At 46.0% G+C, this 16,939-nt stretch overlaps 2 protein-coding genes across 2 annotated transcripts in view; one reads left to right on the top strand and one right to left on the bottom strand.

Annotated features, from left to right (window-relative positions):
* LRRC39 (leucine rich repeat containing 39) overlaps nt 1-2,568 on the top strand; it is a 158,031-nt gene extending 155,463 nt beyond the window's left edge. The window contains exon 9 of the mRNA XM_053693731.1: nt 1,080-2,568. Within this exon, the coding sequence (XP_053549706.1) occupies nt 1,080-1,117 (38 nt within the window). The 3' untranslated portion in view covers nt 1,118-2,568. The remainder of the gene's footprint in view (nt 1-1,079) is intronic.
* Nucleotides 892-16,813, bottom strand: TRMT13 (tRNA methyltransferase 13 homolog). The gene is made up of 11 exons (XM_053693730.1): nt 14,775-16,813; nt 13,346-13,392; nt 13,200-13,266; nt 8,018-8,077; nt 7,764-7,833; nt 7,540-7,646; nt 3,854-4,021; nt 2,116-2,182; nt 1,973-2,047; nt 1,529-1,886; nt 892-1,455 (listed from the first exon to the last, which is right to left on the bottom strand). The coding sequence occupies exons 1-11, from the start codon at nt 14,985-14,987 to the stop codon at nt 1,287-1,289; spliced, it is 1,401 nt and encodes a 466-aa protein (XP_053549705.1). The 5' UTR covers nt 14,988-16,813; the 3' UTR covers nt 892-1,286.
* Between the last annotated feature and the right edge of the window lie 126 nt (nt 16,814-16,939).

Raw genomic sequence — 16,939 nt, 5'->3', positions numbered from 1 at the left:
AATATGATACAGCACACACACAGATACAGAAGCATACGCCCTCAATATGATACAGCACACACACACACAGATACAGAAGCATACGCCCTCAATATGATACAGCACACACAGATACAGAAGCATACGCCCTCAATATGATACAGCACACACAGATACAGAAGCATACGCCCTCAATATGATACAGCACACACAGATACAGAAGCATACGCCCTCAATATGATACAGCACACACAGATACAGAAGCATACGCCCTCAATATGATACAGCACACACACAGATACAGAAGCATACGCCCTCAATATGATACAGCACACACAGATACAGAAGCATACGCCCTCAATATGATACAGCACACACAGATACAGAAGCATACGCCCTCAATATGATACAGCACACACAGATACAGAAGCATACGCCCTCAATATGATACAGCACACACAGATACAGAAGCATACGCCCTCAATATGATACAGCACACACAGATACAGAAGCATACGCCCTCAATATGATACAGCACACACAGATACAGAAGCATACGCCCTCAATATGATACAGCACACACACACAGATACAGAAGCATACGCCCTCAATATGACACAGCACACACACACAGATACAGAAGCATACGCCCTCAATATGATACAGCACACACACACAGAAGCATACGCCCTCAATATGACACAGCACACACACACAGATACAGAAGCATACGCCCTCAATATGATACAGCACACACACACAGATACAGAAGCATACGCCCTCCATATGATACAGCACACACATACAGATACAGAAGCATACGCCCTCAATATGATACAGCACACACACAGAAGCATACGCCCTCAATATGATACAGCAGATCATGTGTTAACCAAACTGGAAAACAAACAATTTGAAATGTATAAAACAGTAATTTAATTGCTTATAAAAATGTTAGTTACGTCCATGAATCTGTTTGTATTGAGAATCACTATAAGACTAGGAAGGTACAGTCTTCTTTACCAAAACAGATGGTCAGAGCATACAGCAGAATGGCATCTATACTCCAGGGAGTAACACGGGTACCATTTGTCTTTCAGAAACGCCATCTCCCAGAACCGAGTCACCTGTGCAGTAAAGTGTCGCTCTGGCTGAACCGGTTATTTATCCCTGAGGGGTCACAATTGGCTCCTGGTGAGAATGGAGGATCACTCGCCCCCTAGTCCATTTCGTCCGACAGAGTCACTGCATCTACTTCTGTAAGACAAAGATCTTGCATCATCCAGCTCAGTGTGCGCCCCTGATAGTTACTGGGTTACAGCAGTGAGCAGCACGTTCTCCAGTGACACCCCAGGCTCTGTGTAACACCGGAGGGTGGCTGTGTATCCTTTCCGGCTCAGGTAATCCACACGCCCACGGTCTATCAGCAGTTTACAAAGGCGCCCTAAATTCTCCCTTTCTTGAACAGTGAAAACTCTAGAAGAGACGAGAGAACTTGTAATAAAACCAATGAGCTGCATGAGGATTAGGTCTGTGTTTCTAAACTTACCCTGCAGTAGGCTGGTTACACTCTCCTTCTCTTTGCTCCACACCATGTTCCTCTTTGCCATGTAGCCTCTCAGAGTGTGGTGTCCTCATACCACAGGTTGCCCAGCTGGACATACGTTGGAAGATACTAAATTCCCTGTGCCCAATGCCCAACCTCTGGAAGTAGTCTCTCCCTACATAGTGTTGCCAATCGCATCGGTGATGACAGCACAGAGCAATGGCGATCCCCACCACTGGAGGGCACTGTGCACATACTGGCTCTAGGTTTGAACCACCTGCTGATGGGTCTAATCTATTTCGCTTTGCTGAGGGCTCCTCATCTGGAGAGTAATCCGGCACCAGGCAGCGCAGAGCGAGGTCTGCAACATCAGATATCAGCAGATTACAACATTACACTAATAGACTAACAGAGAAGCCACCCCGTCGTTATCACTGCAAGACCAACCTGTTCCTGCTCCACACAAATGTTTACCGATTCCAACCAGTGGAAGCTGCTTCTGTATGAGGCTGGGGATCCGTTCTGAAGAGCAGAAATGACACAAGTTACACAGTCACACCCTGACACTCTGATGACGTCTATCGCCTTACCTAAGCAAAGGTGCTGGATGTCAATATGAAGCCGCTCAAACACAGAGTGCCTTAGCTTCCCGTCCACCTGCAATAAACGTATTATATTAATAACCAGCTGCGTCATGTCACAAAGCAATAAACGTATTATATTAATAACCAGCTGCGTCATGTCACAAAGCAATAAACGTATTATATTAATAACCAGCTGCGTCATCTCACAAAGCAATAAACGTATTATATTAATAACCAGCTGCGTCATCTCACAAAGCAATAAATGTATTATATTAATAACCAGCTGCGTCATCTCACAAAGCAATAAATGTATTATATTAATAACCAGCTGCGTCATGTCACAAAGCAATAAATGTATTATATTAATAACCAGCTGCGTCATGTCACAAACCAATAAATGTATTATATTAATAACCAGCTGCGTCATCTCACAAACCAATAAATGTATTATATTAATAACCAGCTGCGTCATCTCACAAACCAATAAATGTATTATACACGTCATATGATATTACACGTCAGTAAGTGTATTACATTAATAACTGTGTCACGTCACACATCAGTAAGTGTATTGTATTAATAACTGTGTCACGTCACACATCAGTAAGTGTATTGTATTAATAACTGTGTCACGTCACACATCAGTAAGTGTATTATATTAATAACTGTGTCACGTCACACATCAGTAAGTGTATTGTATTAATAACTGTCACGTCACACATCAGTAAGTGTATTGTATTAATAACTGTCACGTCACACATCAGTAAGTGTATTTTATTAATAACTGTCACGTCACACGTCAGTAAGTATCATATTAATAACTGTCACGTCACACATCAGTAAGTGTATTGTATTAATAACTGTGTCACGTCACACATCAGTAAGTGTATTGTATTAATAACTGTCACGTCACACATCAGTAAGTGTATTGTATTAATAACTGTCACGTCACACATCAGTAAGTGTATTTTATTAATAACTGTCACGTCACACGTCAGTAAGTATCATATTAATAACTGTCACGTCACACATCAGTAAGTGTATTTTATTAATAACTGTCACTTCACACGTCAGTAAGTATCATATTAATAACTGTGTCACGTCACACATCAGTAAGTGTATTGTATTAATAACTGTCACGTCACACATCAGTAAGTGTATTATATTAATAACTGTGTCACGTCACACATCAGTAAGTGTATTGTATTAATAACTGTGTGACGTCACACATCAGTAAGTGTATTGTATTAATAACTGTCACGTCACACATCAGTAAGTGTATTGTATTAATAACTGTCACGTCACACGTCAGTAAGTATCATATTAATAACTGTCACGTCACACATCAGTAAGTGTATTGTATTAATAACTGTGTGACGTCACACATCAGTAAGTGTATTGTATTAATAACTGTCACGTCACACATCAGTAAGTGTATTGTATTAATAACTGTCACGTCACACGTCAGTAAGTATCATATTAATAACTGTCACGTCACACATCAGTAAGTGTATTGTATTAATAACTGTGTCACGTCACACATCAGTAAGTGTATTGTATTAATAACTGTGTCACGTCACACATCAGTAAGTGTATTGTATTAATAACTGTCACGTCACACGTCAGTAAGTATCATATTAATAACTGTGTCACGTCACACATCAGTAAGTGTATTGTATTAATAACTAGCTGACACCTCAGGGCCCCAATATGCAAATGGACAAAAAGACTGGCAGGAGCTCACCTTAAATCTCGTAGTTGCTCTCTCCACCAGCAGAAAGTGAACATTGTCAGCCTGATGTGTAGCAATGTCAACCCAGTGGGACAGTTTTCCCCGTCCAGCTCCAAACTCCACAAAACAATGAGAATCCCCAAGCAAGCCCAAACTTTCCAAGTGACCCAGAATAGAATCCTGCAAAGAAAAAAACATAGCTACCCAGTAATAACCTTCCCTCACAACCTACATACACCCAGCTACCTATCATCTCCTAGGTCACCGACTGTACCAAAGAAGCATCAGCGTGAGCTCATATGGAAATAATGTCTGTCACCAGGCAAACATGGTACTGGTTGTACAGTACCTGGCCCATACATTGCTAATGCCGACCACTTACCTTGCCAGCCTCTAACGTACAACACGGCCTCCACTTGCCTCTAACGTACAGCCCCGGCCTCTAACGTACCGCACAGGCCCCTTTTGCCTCTAACGTACAACCTCGACCTCTAACGTACAGCCCCCACTTGCCTCCAACGTACAGCACCGGGCTTGCTTGCCTCAAACGTACAGCACTGGGGCAATAAATCGCTATAAGTATAAAATATACCTCTTTCGACTGACACAACAGAAATAAAACACATCAAAAAAATAATTTTTACAAACTTGAACTTTTCAAAGAAAAATGAAACGGAGACAATGAAGACTAGAATAGGGAGGAGTCTACGTGAACTATGCTAGTTCCTGTATCAGTGGGTTTATGTCAGGCTAGTTCCTGCAAGCTTGTTTATTTTTTTAAATAAATGTTCATGTGAAGGGTTTTGAGGAATTTATTTTTTCCCTATAAGTTTAGTTTTCCACAATGATTAGGTAACATTATGCTATTCCATGAAACGTATAAAATATCAGTTATAACTAATACAAGACACAGCTACAAATCTATCTTTGAGGTTTTACACTTGTAACAAACAAACTATCTCCTGAGCTTCATAAGCAGGGCATTCTGTGTCTCCTGAGCATCATGAGCAGGGCATTCTGTGTCTCCTGAGCATCATGAGCAGGGCATTCTGTATCTCCTGAGCTTCATAAGCAGGGCATTCTGTGTCTCCTGAGCATCATGAGCAGGGCATTCTGTGTCTCCTGAGCATCATGAGCAGGGCATTCTGTATCTCCTGAGCATCATGAGCAGGGCATTCTGTGTCTCCTGAGCATCATGAGCAGGGCATTCTGTGTCTCCTGAGCATCATGAGCAGGGCATTCTGTGTCTCCTGAGCATCATGAGCAGGGCATTCTGTGTCTCCTGAGCATCATGAGCAGGGCATTCTGTATCTCCTGAGCATCATGAGCAGGGCATTCTGTGTCTCCTGAGCATCATGAGCAGGGCATTCTGTATCTCCCGAGCTTCATAAGCAGGACATTCTGTATCTCCTGAGCTTCATAAGCAGGGCATTCTGTATCTCCTGAGCATCATGAGCAGGGCATTCTGTATCTCCTGAGCATCATGAGCAGGGCATTCTGTATCTCCTGAGCTTCATAAGCAGGACATTCTGTATCTCCTGAGCTTCATAAGCAGGGCATTCTGTATCTCCTGAGCATCATAAGCAGGACATTCTGTATCTCCTGAGCATCATGAGCAGGGCATTCTGTATCTCCTGAGCATCATGAGCAGGGCATTCTGTATCTCCTGAGCATCATGAGCAGGGCATTCTGTATCTCCTGAGCATCATGAGCAGGGCATTCTGTGTCTCCTGAGCATCATGAGCAGGGCATTCTGTATCTCCTGAGCTTCATAAGCAGGGCATTCTGTGTCTCCTGAGCATCATGAGCAGGGCATTCTGTGTCTCCTGAGCTTCATAAGCAGGGCATTCTGTATCTCCTGAGCTTCATGAGCAGGACATTCTGTATCTCCTGAGCTTCATAAGCAGGGCATTCTGTGTCTCCTGAGCATCATGAGCAGGGCATTCTGTATCTCCTGAGCTTCATAAGCAGGACATTCTGTATCTCCTGAGATTCATAAGCAGGGCATTCTGTATCTCCTGAGCATCATAAGCAGGACATTCTGTATCTCCTGAGCATCATGAGCAGGGCATTCTGTAACTCCTGAGCATCATGAGCAGGGCATTCTGTATCTCCTGAGCATCATGAGCAGGGCATTCTGTATCTCCTGAGCTTCATAAGCAGGACATTCTGTATCTCCTGAGCAGGGCATTCTGTATCTCCTGAGCTTCATAAGCAGGACATTCTGTATCTCCTGAGCATCATGAGCAGGGCATTCTGTATCTCCCGAGCTTCATAAGCAGCACATTCTGTATCTCCTGAACTTCATAAGCAGGGCATTCTGTATCTCCTGAGCATCATGAGCAGGGCATTCTGTATCTCCTGAGCTTCATAAGCAGGGCATTCTGTATCTCCTGAGCATCATGAGCAGGGCATTCTGTATCTCCTGAGCTTCATAAGCAGGACATTCTGTATCTCCTGAGCTTCATAAGCAGGACATTCTGTATCTCCTGAGCTTCATAAGCAGGACATTCTGTATCTCCTGAGCTTCATAAGCAGGACATTCTGTATCTCCTGAGCTTCATAAGCAGGACATTCTGTATCTCCTGAGCTTCATAAGCAGGACATTCTGTATCTCCTGAGCATCATGAGCAGGGCATTCTGTATCTCCTGAGCTTCATAAGCAGGACATTCTGTATCTCCTGAGAAGGGCATTCTGTATCTCCTGAGCTTCATAAGCAGGACATTCTGTATCTCCTGATCATCATGAGCAGGGCATTCTGTATCTCCTGAGCATCATGAGCAGGGCATTCTGTATCTCCCGAGCTTCATAAGCAGCACATTCTGTATCTCCTGAGCATCATGAGCAGGGCATTCTGTGTCTCCTGAGCATCATGAGCAGGGCACATTCTGTGTCTCCTGAGCATCATGAGCAGGGCATTCTGTATCTCCTGAGCTACATAAGCAGGACATTCTGTGTCTCCTGAGCATCATGAGCAGGGCATTCTGTATCTCCTGAGCTTCATAAGCAGGGCATTCTGTATCTCCTGAGCTTCATGAGCAGGACATTCTGTATCTCCTGAGCATCATGAGCAGGGCATTCTGTATCTCCTGAGCATCATGAGCAGGGCATTCTGTATCTCCTGAGCATCATGAGCAGGGCATTCTGTATCTCCTGAGCATCATGAGCAGGGCATTCTGTATCTCCTGAGCTTCATGAGCACGGCATTCTGTATCTCCTGAGCAAGGCATTCTGTATCTCCTGAGCAAGGCATTCTGTATCTCCTGAGCAAGGCATTCTGTATCTCCTGAGCTTCATGAGCACAGCATTCTATATCTCCTAAGCTTCACGACCATGGCATTCTGTATCTCCAGAGCTAGAGGAATCCGCTCTGCTAGGTGGGTTTAAATACCATCTCATACAGTTTAACACGAGTGTCCCTAAACATAGAATTTATGGCCCTTTCTTTTAAGACAAGCCAATCAGCTGCCAGAACAAATCCTCCTACAATGTCATCATAAGTGAAGCTGTTGTGTAGGTCCTGCAATAAGCAGTACAGACCTCTCACCATGCTCTTTACTCTTCACCCTCAGCCAACACCTCCTTCGTTCTTGGAGTATCTGACTATATAGGAACTCTGAGGTCTATTTTATAGCACCCGGCACTGAGCTGGCCAGCACTTCACCTGGCACAGGGGTGGCATTCTGGGCTCTCATACCTGCTGTCTGAGGTGCTTTTTGGCAGACTCTCCATTGGTTGGGTCATTCAGTGCTCCCTGTAAAGCCTGATGTGAGAATTTCTTGTCTGGTAATGGTGGTTCCAGCCCTGCATAAGACATTCACATGTAAATCCCACATAATCTACATGAAGATGTCCCCATGCATATACCCAGCACTCCCCCCGCCTGCTCTGTCTCTTTCAATATGACTGATGCTCACTCACCACTAGTGACGTGCGTCAGCAGCTCCGTCAGGCTCAGAAGCTCCTCCTTGGACAAAGAGCTGATAGTCACCTACGGACAAATAGAGTGTCAGGGCTGTGGTGACCATAAACAGTTTCATGACAAAGGCCTAATTGCTTTAGTATTGTAAAGCCGGAGAACAGCGGTATCATTCACAATGACAGCTAAACAATATACGCAGATGCAATGACACTTCTCTCTACAAAAGGAAGACAATGTGACTTATTTTACAAACCTGATTCTCACAGGTATCTGTGTCCTGGGGTCCAGCGTTCACATTTTGCACATAATACACCTGAAGCATACAAACAGGGAGGTTACAACAGCAAACTCATCAGATCCTACCCAACTACTTGACTGAGTTATGCCCAACATTAAAGTTGGTGTTTAGCCTTTGTTTGGTTTAGTGACATGTAACACCACCATATGGCAAACAGGTGGGTTTACTTGTAGGAACAGAGAGCAATAGGTAACTAGCGCTATGTTTCTTATACATCAGTGGGTAGATGGAGTTAAGAAGGGGATTATGTTCAAGCATCCGTAGGTATCTGGGCTCAAAGAGATAAATTATGGGGTAATGGTCATGCATCAATGGGAAGCATGTCTTAAGAATGAGGTTATGATCATGTATCAGGAGGGAGCATGTCTTAAAGGGACACTGTACCCAAATTTTTCTTTCATGATTCAGATAGAGCATGCAATTTTAAGCATCTTTCTAATTTACTCCTTTGTCAAATTTTATTTATTCTCTTGGTATCTTTATGTGAAAAGCAAGAATTTAAGTTTAGATGCCGGCCCATTTTTGGTGAACAACCTGGGTTGTCCTTGCTGATTGGACAGCACCAATAAAAAAGTGCTGTCCATGGTTCTGAACCACAAATTGGCTTGCTCCTTAGCTTAGATATCTTCTTTTTCAAATAAAGAAAGCAAGAGAAAGAAGAAAAATTGATACTAGGAGTAAATTAGAAAGTTGCTTAACATTGCTTGCTCTATATGAATCACAAAAGAAAAATTTTGGGTTCAGTGTCCCTTTAAGGAGGGGGTTATGGTCATGTATTAGTGGGGATCACATCTTAAGGAGGGGGTTATGGTCACGTTTCAGTGGGGAACATGTCTTAAGGAAGGGTTTATGGTCACGTATCAATGGGGAGCATGTCTTAAGGAGGGGGTTATGGTCACGTATCAGTGGGGAGCACGTTTCATAAGGAGGGGTTTATGGTCACGTATCAGTGGGGAGCATGTCTTAAGGAGGGGGTTATGGTCACGTATCAGTGGGGAGCATGTCTTAAGAAGGGGGTTATGGTCACGTTTCAGTGGAGAGCATGTCTTAAGGAGGGGGTTATGGTCACGTTTCAGTGGGGAGCATGTCTTAAGGAGGGGGTTATGGTCACGTTTCAGTGGGGAGCATGTCTTAAGGAGGGGGTTATGGTCACGTTTCAGTGGGGAGCACGTCTTAAGGAGGGGGTTATGGTCACGTTTCAGTGGGGAGCATGTCTTAAGGAGGGGGTTATGGTCACGTTTCAGTGGGGAGCATGTCTTAAGGAGGGGGTTATGGTCACGTATCAGTGGGGAGCATGTCTTAAGGAGGGGGTTATGGTCACGTTTCAGTGGGGAGCATGTCTTAAGGAGAGGGTTATGTCACATATCAGTGGGGAGCATGTCTTAAGGAGGGGGTTATGGTCACATATCAGTGGGGAGCATGTCTTAAGGAGGGGGTTATGGTCACATATCAGTGGGGAGCATGTCTTAAGGAGAGGGTTATGTCACATATCAGTGGGGAGCATGTCTTAAGGAGAGGGTTATGTCACATATCAGTGGGGAGCATGTCTTAAGGAGAGGGTTATGTCACATATCAAGTGGGGAGCATGTCTTAAGGAGGGGGTTATGGTCACATATCAGTGGGGAGCATGTCTTAAGGAGAGGGTTATGTCACATATCAGTGGGGAGCATGTCTTAAGGAGGGGGATATGGTCACATATCAGTGGGGAGCATGTCTTAAGGAGGGGGTTATGTCACATATCAGTGGGGAGCATGTCTTAAGGAGAGGGTTATGTCACATATCAGTGGGGAGCATGTCTTAAGGAGAGGGTTATGGTCACATATCAGTGGGGAGCATGTCTTAAGGAGGGGGGATAGGGTCACATATCAGTGGGGAGCATGTCTTAAGGAGGGGGTTATGTCACATATCAATGGGGACTGGGGAGCACGTTTCATAAGGAGGGGTTTATGGTCACGTATCAGTGGGGAGCATGTCTTAAGGAGGGGGTTATGGTCACATATCAGTGGGGAGCATGTCTTAAGGAGGGGGTTATGGTCACATATCAGTGGGGAGCATGTCTTAAGGAGAGAGTTATGTCACATATCAGTGGGGAGCATGTCTTAAGGAGGGGGTTATGGTCACATATCAGTGGGGAGCATGTCTTAAGGAGGGGGTTATGGTCACATATCAGTGGGGAGCACGTCTTAAGGAGAGGGTTATGTCACATATCAGTGGGGAGCACGTCTTAAGGAGGGGGTTATGTCACATATCAGTGGGGAGCATGTCTTAAGGAGGGGGTTATGTCACATATCAGTGGGGAGCACGTCTTAAGGAGGGGGTTATGGTCACATATCAGTGGGGAGCATGTCTTAAGGAGGGGGTTATGGTCACATATCAGTGGGGAGCATGTCTTAAGGAGGGGGTTATGGTCACATATCAGTGGGGAGCATGTCTTAAGGAGGGGGATATGGTCACATATCAGTGGGGAGCATGTCTTAAGGAGGCGGTTATGTCACATATCAGTGGGGAGCATGTCTTAAGGAGAGGGTTATGTCACATATCAGTGGGGAGCATGTCTTCAGGAGGGGGTTATGGTCACATATCAGTGGGGAGCATGTCTTAAGGAGGGGGTTATGTCACATATCAGTGGGGAGCATGTCTTAAGGAGAGGGTTATGTCACATATCAGTGGGGAGCATGTCTTAAGGAGAGGGTTATGTCACATATCAGTGGGGAGCATGTCTTAAGGAGGGGGTTATGGTCACATATCAGTGGGGAGCATGTCTTCAGGAGGGGGTTATGGTCACATATCAGTGGGGAGCATGTCTTCAGAAGGGGGTTATGGTCACGTATCAGTGGGGAGCATGTCTTAAGGAGGGGGTTATGGTCACGTATCAGTGGGGAGCATGTTTTGGGTTATGGTCACGTATCAGTGGGGAGCATGTCTTCAGGAGGGGGTTATGGTCACGTATCAGTGGGGAGCATGTCTTCAGGAGGGGGTTATGGTCACGTATCAGTGGGGAGCATGTCTTCAGGAGGGGGTTATGGTCACGTATCAGTGGGGAGCATGTCTTCAGGAGGGGGTTATGGTCACGTATCAGTGGGGAGCATGTTTTGGGTTATGGTTAGTCATCAGGTTTAACCCCTTTGGACAAATGAATGTAGATCTACGTCATGCGGTACATAGCCCATTGTACCTCATAATGTAGAACTACATCCATAATGCTGTCAAGTGACAACCAAGACGACTTGCTGTTTGTGGGTTTCCAGCATTTGCCTTCATATAGTAACGGAGAACGATCTGTCTGTAATGATCTCCATTGCTGCCGGTGAGAGGTGTGGGAGGAAGGCGAGAGGCAGGCAGGTGGGTGGCACAGCAGTACAAGGGGGGGAGAAAGGACCCTACACTATGGAAAGGAAATTTTGAAGGGGAAATGCGAGATGGGATGCTATACTGCAAAAAAAAAAAAAAAAGTTAAAATTAGGGTGAGGGATGACCACAAAACGATCACGAGGAGGGGGGACCCCTACACTACAGAACAAATTAATAAAGTAAAACAAACACTAAAACAAATAAAAACTGGGTACTGGCAGAGAGCTGCCAGTACCTAAGATGGCTGCCACTAGTGCGGAGAAAGTGATTTTAGCAAGAGCCCACCCTAATAACCAGACAAGACCAGTATTAAGGCGAAACACGAACAGCCTTTATTGGGAAAACCACACAGCTTATATACACAGTCTCATCTTGATAAGAGCCTTATCTGATCACACCATTCCCGCCCCTCCAGACAGGCTGGCGCCTCCATAGGAGCCATTGACACATAGAGACCCCCACAGTATCTAGGTTGTGGTTTTGGGATGATCCCGGGGGAGCTGTGGCCTTTGAAGAGTGTCGTTGGAAAGCTCCTGGTCCCCAGATGCTACAGTCCAAAAAGCGACATGATCCGTTACTGGGGACCGGAGTGACAGCCTGGCAAAGGGCCTCTGGAGCGACCTAGGGTAAAGTTCAGCAGGGACCACTAGCAAGTCCGGCAAGCCATGAAGGGGCCAAGTGACAGAGATCAGCTTTTTCCATGACAATGTGCAATCAGAGTAAACAATACAAGGGAAGCTGGTGGGGGACAAAATTATCCACAATATGGGGAGGAGGTAGCCTTGGCAGCCTGGTATCCGTGACAGAGAGCTTTTTGGGGAGGGATCAGGGAGGTGGGAGGGTTGAGGAGGGATCCCTAAAATGCAGAAAAAAAAAAAAATTCAAACCAACAAAAAAAAAGCTGTAAACTGCATGCTAGCAGACTGAGTGGAGGGGGAGAAAACTGTTTGGGATGGCTCAGGGAGGTGTCAGGTGGGAGGGTAATCCCTACAATACAGTAATTTTCTACCAGCTAACTAATTAACCCCTTCAATACAAGGAATTTTAGAAGTGTGGTGTGCAGCTGCAATTGGCGACCTTCTAATCACCAAAAAGCAATTGCAAAGCCATGTATGTCTGCTATTTCTGAACAAATCCCCAGAGAAGCTTTTACAACCATTTTTGTTATGACTGCACAAGCAGTATGTTAATAATTTCAGTGAGAAACCCAAAGTGTGTGAAAAAGTTAATGATTTTATTTTTATATGAGCGCATTTGTCAGGGAAATGGTGGCATGAAATATACCAAAATGGGCCGCCTAGATTAATACCTTGGGTTGTCTACTTAAATAAATGATAGTTTTAATAGGTAAATAAAAAAAAAAACAAGGCTCATAGAATTTTTGCTACGTTTTCTCTGAAATTACCGGTAGTGAAGGGATTAAGGAAGGGCATGTGGTCACACATCAGTGGGGAGTCTTATTTAAGGAGAAGATTAAGGTCATGCATCAGTGGGGGGAATGTGGTCAAGTATAAGTGGGGAGCATGTCTTAAGGAAGGGCATGTGGTCACGCATCAGTGGAGAGCCTGATTTAAGGAGGGGATTAGGGTCATGCACCAGTGGGGGGCATTTCTTAAGGAGGGGTTAAGGTCATGTATTGGTGGGGGGCATGTCTTAAGGTCATGTATCGGTGGGGGGCATGTCTTAAGGAGGGGGTTATGGTCATGCATCACCATGCTGCTACTAGTGACACTTTAGGTGCGCAGTTTACCACCCTCTGAAGTAGTGCAAAGCCCTATCTATTTACCGGCTGAGGCTTCTCCCGAGAGTTACATTTCTTCACATGTTTCTGGAGCTGGTCTTCATACACTGTACTAAATAAATAATACACCAGGGTCAGCATGAGGGATGAGTATTGGGTCATAAACTCTCTCTTAGCCACTGGTCACTCACTGTTTGGGATCCAAGGGACAAGGGATCCTCCTCCTTCCATCCCCACCCTGTGACAAAAACAGTAAGATTCAGCAAATCTGTGGAATTGATGCAACAATCCTGAAAACCTCCTAAAGTTCTCTGTTCATACCCCATAATCTGCACACCCTCCACATTCTTATTGTACGCATGCTTCCCCGGTCTCCATACCTTCCCATTATCAGCATGCTTCCCCGGTCTCCGTACCTTCCCATTATCAGCATGCTCCCCCGGGCTTCGTACCTTCCCATTGTCAGCATGCTCCCCCGGTCTCCGTACCTTCCCATTATCAGCATGCTCCCCCGGTCTCCATACCTTCCCATTATCAGCATGCTCCCCCGGTTTCCGTACCTTCCCATTGTCAGCATTCTCCCCCGGTTTCCGTACCTTCCCATTGTCAGCATGCTCCCCCGGTTTCCGTACCTTCCCATTGTCAGCATGCTCCCCCGGTCTCTGTACATTCTTATGCTCCTGATCTCCATACCTCCCCATTCTCTATGTGCGTCTCCTGATCGCCTTACCTCCCCATTCTCTGTGTGCATATCCTGATCTCCATACCTACCCATTCTCTGTGTGCATCTCCTGGTCTCCATACCTCCCCATTCTCTGTGTGCATATCCTGGTCTCCATACCTTCCCATTCTCTGTGTGCGTCTCCTGATCTACATAACTCCCCATTCTCTGTGTGAGCTTCCTGGTCTCCATACCTCCCCATTCTCTATGTGCGTCTCCTGATCTCCATACCTCCCCATTCTCTGTGTGCATATCCTGGTCTCCATACCTCCCCATTCTCTGTGTGCGTCTCCTGGTCTCCATACCTCCCCATTCTCTGTGTGCATATCCTGATCTCCATACCTCCCCATTCTCTGTGTGCTTCTCCTGGTCTCCATACCTCCCCATTCTCTGTGTGAGCTTTCTGGTCTGCATACCTCCCCATTCTCTGTCTGAGCTTCCTGGTCTCCATACCTCCCCATTCTCTGTGTGCGTCTCCTGATCTTCATACCTTCCATTCTCTGTGTGCATCTCCTGGTCTCCATACCTCCCCATACTCTGTGTGCGTCTCCTGGTCTCCATACCTCCCCATTCTCTGCGTGAGCTTTCTGGTCTGCATACCTCCCCATTCTCTGTCTGAGCTTCCTGGTCTCCATACCTCCCCATTCTCTGTGTGCGTCTCCTGGTCTCCATACCTCCCCATTCTCTGTGTGCGTCTCCTGGTCTCCATATTTCCTCATTCTCTGTGTGCGTCTCCTGGTCTCCATACCTCCCTATTCTCTGCGTGAGCTTCCTGGTTTCCATACCTCCCCATTCTCTGTGTGAGCTTCCAGGTCTCCATACCTCCCCATTCTCTGTGTGAGCTTCCTGATCTCCATAACTCCCCATTCTATGGTTGCTCAATCCAACAGTCTCCATACCTCTCCATTCTCTGCATGCTCCCCACAGAATCTCTTGCCTTCAGATGTCACCATCTTACAGAATCTCTTCTTCCTCTGCACAAAATAGTTGCACCTTCCAGGTAGGGGAGCCTTCTGGTTAGGCAAGTCAGCATGTCTCTGCTCTATGGGTAGGGTGCAGAGCTTTCCCTCTATTCTCTGGGGTACAGATTCCATGTAACTGGCAAACTGCATCTGTGTGTGCCCCCGTGTAGGTATGACCTTCAAACCTGTATATAGCCACCAAGGCCAGTATATGACCCTAAGGACTTGAATATAACCTTCAAAATCTATTTACAACCACTAGAACCTACTTACGATCATCACCAGCTGTAACTGACCCTATATGACCATCAGCATCTGTAAATGTCCCCCAGTACTAATATATGACCCTCAACAGCTGTAAATGACCACTGTGACCAGTGCATGACCACCAGGACCTGTATATGACCATAAACAGCAGTAAATTATTCCAAGGAACAGTATATGAACCCCAGAACCAGTAAATGACCCTCAACAACTGTAAATGGCCATTGGGACTAGTATATGACAACTAGGACCTGTATATGAACCCCAGCAGCTGTAACTAAGCCCAGGACCTGTATATGACCCTCAGAAGCTATAACTAACCTCCAGGAGCAGTATATAACCCCCAGGACCTGTATATAACCCTCAGCAGCTGTAACTAACCCCCAGGACCTGTATATAACCCTCAGCAGCTGTAACTAACCCCCAGGACCTGTATATTACCCTCAGCAGCTGTAACTAACCCCCAGGACCTGTATATGACCCTCAGCAGCTGTAACTAACCCCCAGGACCTGTATATGACCCTCAGCAGCTGTAACTAACCCCCAGGACCTGTATATGACCCTCAGTAGCTGTAACTAACCCCCAGGACCTGTATATTACCCTCAGTAGCTGTAACTAACCCCCAGGACCTGTATATGACCCTCAGTAGCTGTAACTAACCCCCAGGACCTGTATATTACCCTCAGCAGCTGTAATTAACCCCCAGGACCTGTATATTACCCTCAGTAGCTGTAACTAACCCCCAGGACCTGTATATGACCCTCAGTAGCTGTAACTAACCCCCAGGACCTGTATATTACCCTCAGCAGCTGTAACTAACCCCCAGGACCTGTATATTACCCTCAGCAGCTGTAACGAACCCCCAGGACCTGTATATTACCCTCAGCAGCTGTAACGAACCCCCAGGACCTGTATATAACCCTCAGCAGCTGTAACGAACCCCCAGGACCTGTATATGACCCTCAGCAGCTGTAACTAACCCCCAGGACCTGTATATAACCCTCTGCAGCTGTAACTAACCCCCAGGACCTGTATATAACCCTCAGCAGCTGTAACTAACCCCCAGGACCTGTATATAACCCTCAGCAGCTGTAACGAACCCCCAGGACCTGTATATGACCCTCAGCAGCTGTAACTAACCCCCAGGACCTGTATATAACCCTCAGCAGCTGTAACGAACCCCCAGGACCTGTATATAACCCTCAGCAGCTGTAACTAACCCCAGGACCTGTATATAACCCTCAGTAGCTGTAACTAACCCCCAGGACCTGTATATAACCATCTGCAGCTGTAACTAACCCCCAGGACCTGTATATAACCCTCAGCAGCTGTAACTAACCCCCAGGACCTGTATATAACCCTCAGCAGCTGTAACTAACCCCCAGGACCTGTATATAACCCTCAGCAGCTGTAACTAACCCCAGGACCTGTATATAACCCTCTGCAGCTGTAACTAACCCCCAGGACCTGTATATAACCCTTAGCAGCTGTAACTAACCCCCAGGACCTGTATATTACCCTCAGCAGCTGTAACTAACCCCCAGGACCTGTATATGACCCTCAGCAGCTGTAACTAACCCCCAGGACCTGTATATAACCCTTAGCAGCTGTAACTAACCCCCAGGACCTGTATATTACCCTCAGCAGCTGTAACTAACCCCCAGGACCTGTATATGACCCTCAGCAGCTGTAACTAACCCCCAGGACCTGTATATGACCCTCAGCAGCTGTAACTAACCTGTATATGACCAGGGCCCTGTGTGTGGCTCTAAACCTTCTTGTTCCTGTATTACCCACGTGACGCGACGCCAGTAGTGATGACTCCTAGCCCTGCCCT

Source organism: Bombina bombina, chromosome 10 (genome assembly GCF_027579735.1).
Source record: "Bombina bombina isolate aBomBom1 chromosome 10, aBomBom1.pri, whole genome shotgun sequence".
Lineage (NCBI taxonomy): Eukaryota > Metazoa > Chordata > Amphibia > Anura > Bombinatoridae > Bombina > Bombina bombina.
The sequence above is the reverse complement of the archived record's forward strand: the minus strand, read 5'-3'. Positions and strand labels throughout refer to the sequence as shown.

Coding starts and splice junctions, on each gene's coding strand:
- TRMT13 (XM_053693730.1), bottom strand. CDS start 14,987: ATGCAGTTTGCCAGTTACATGGAATCTGTACCCCAGAGAATAGAGGGA. Junction 13,267..13,345: donor TGTCCCTTGGATCCCAAACA/GTGAGTGACCAG, acceptor TTATTTATTTAG/TACAGTGTATGAAGACCAGC. Junction 7,834..8,017: donor CAGATACCTGTGAGAATCAG/GTTTGTAAAATA, acceptor ATTTGTCCGTAG/GTGACTATCAGCTCTTTGTC.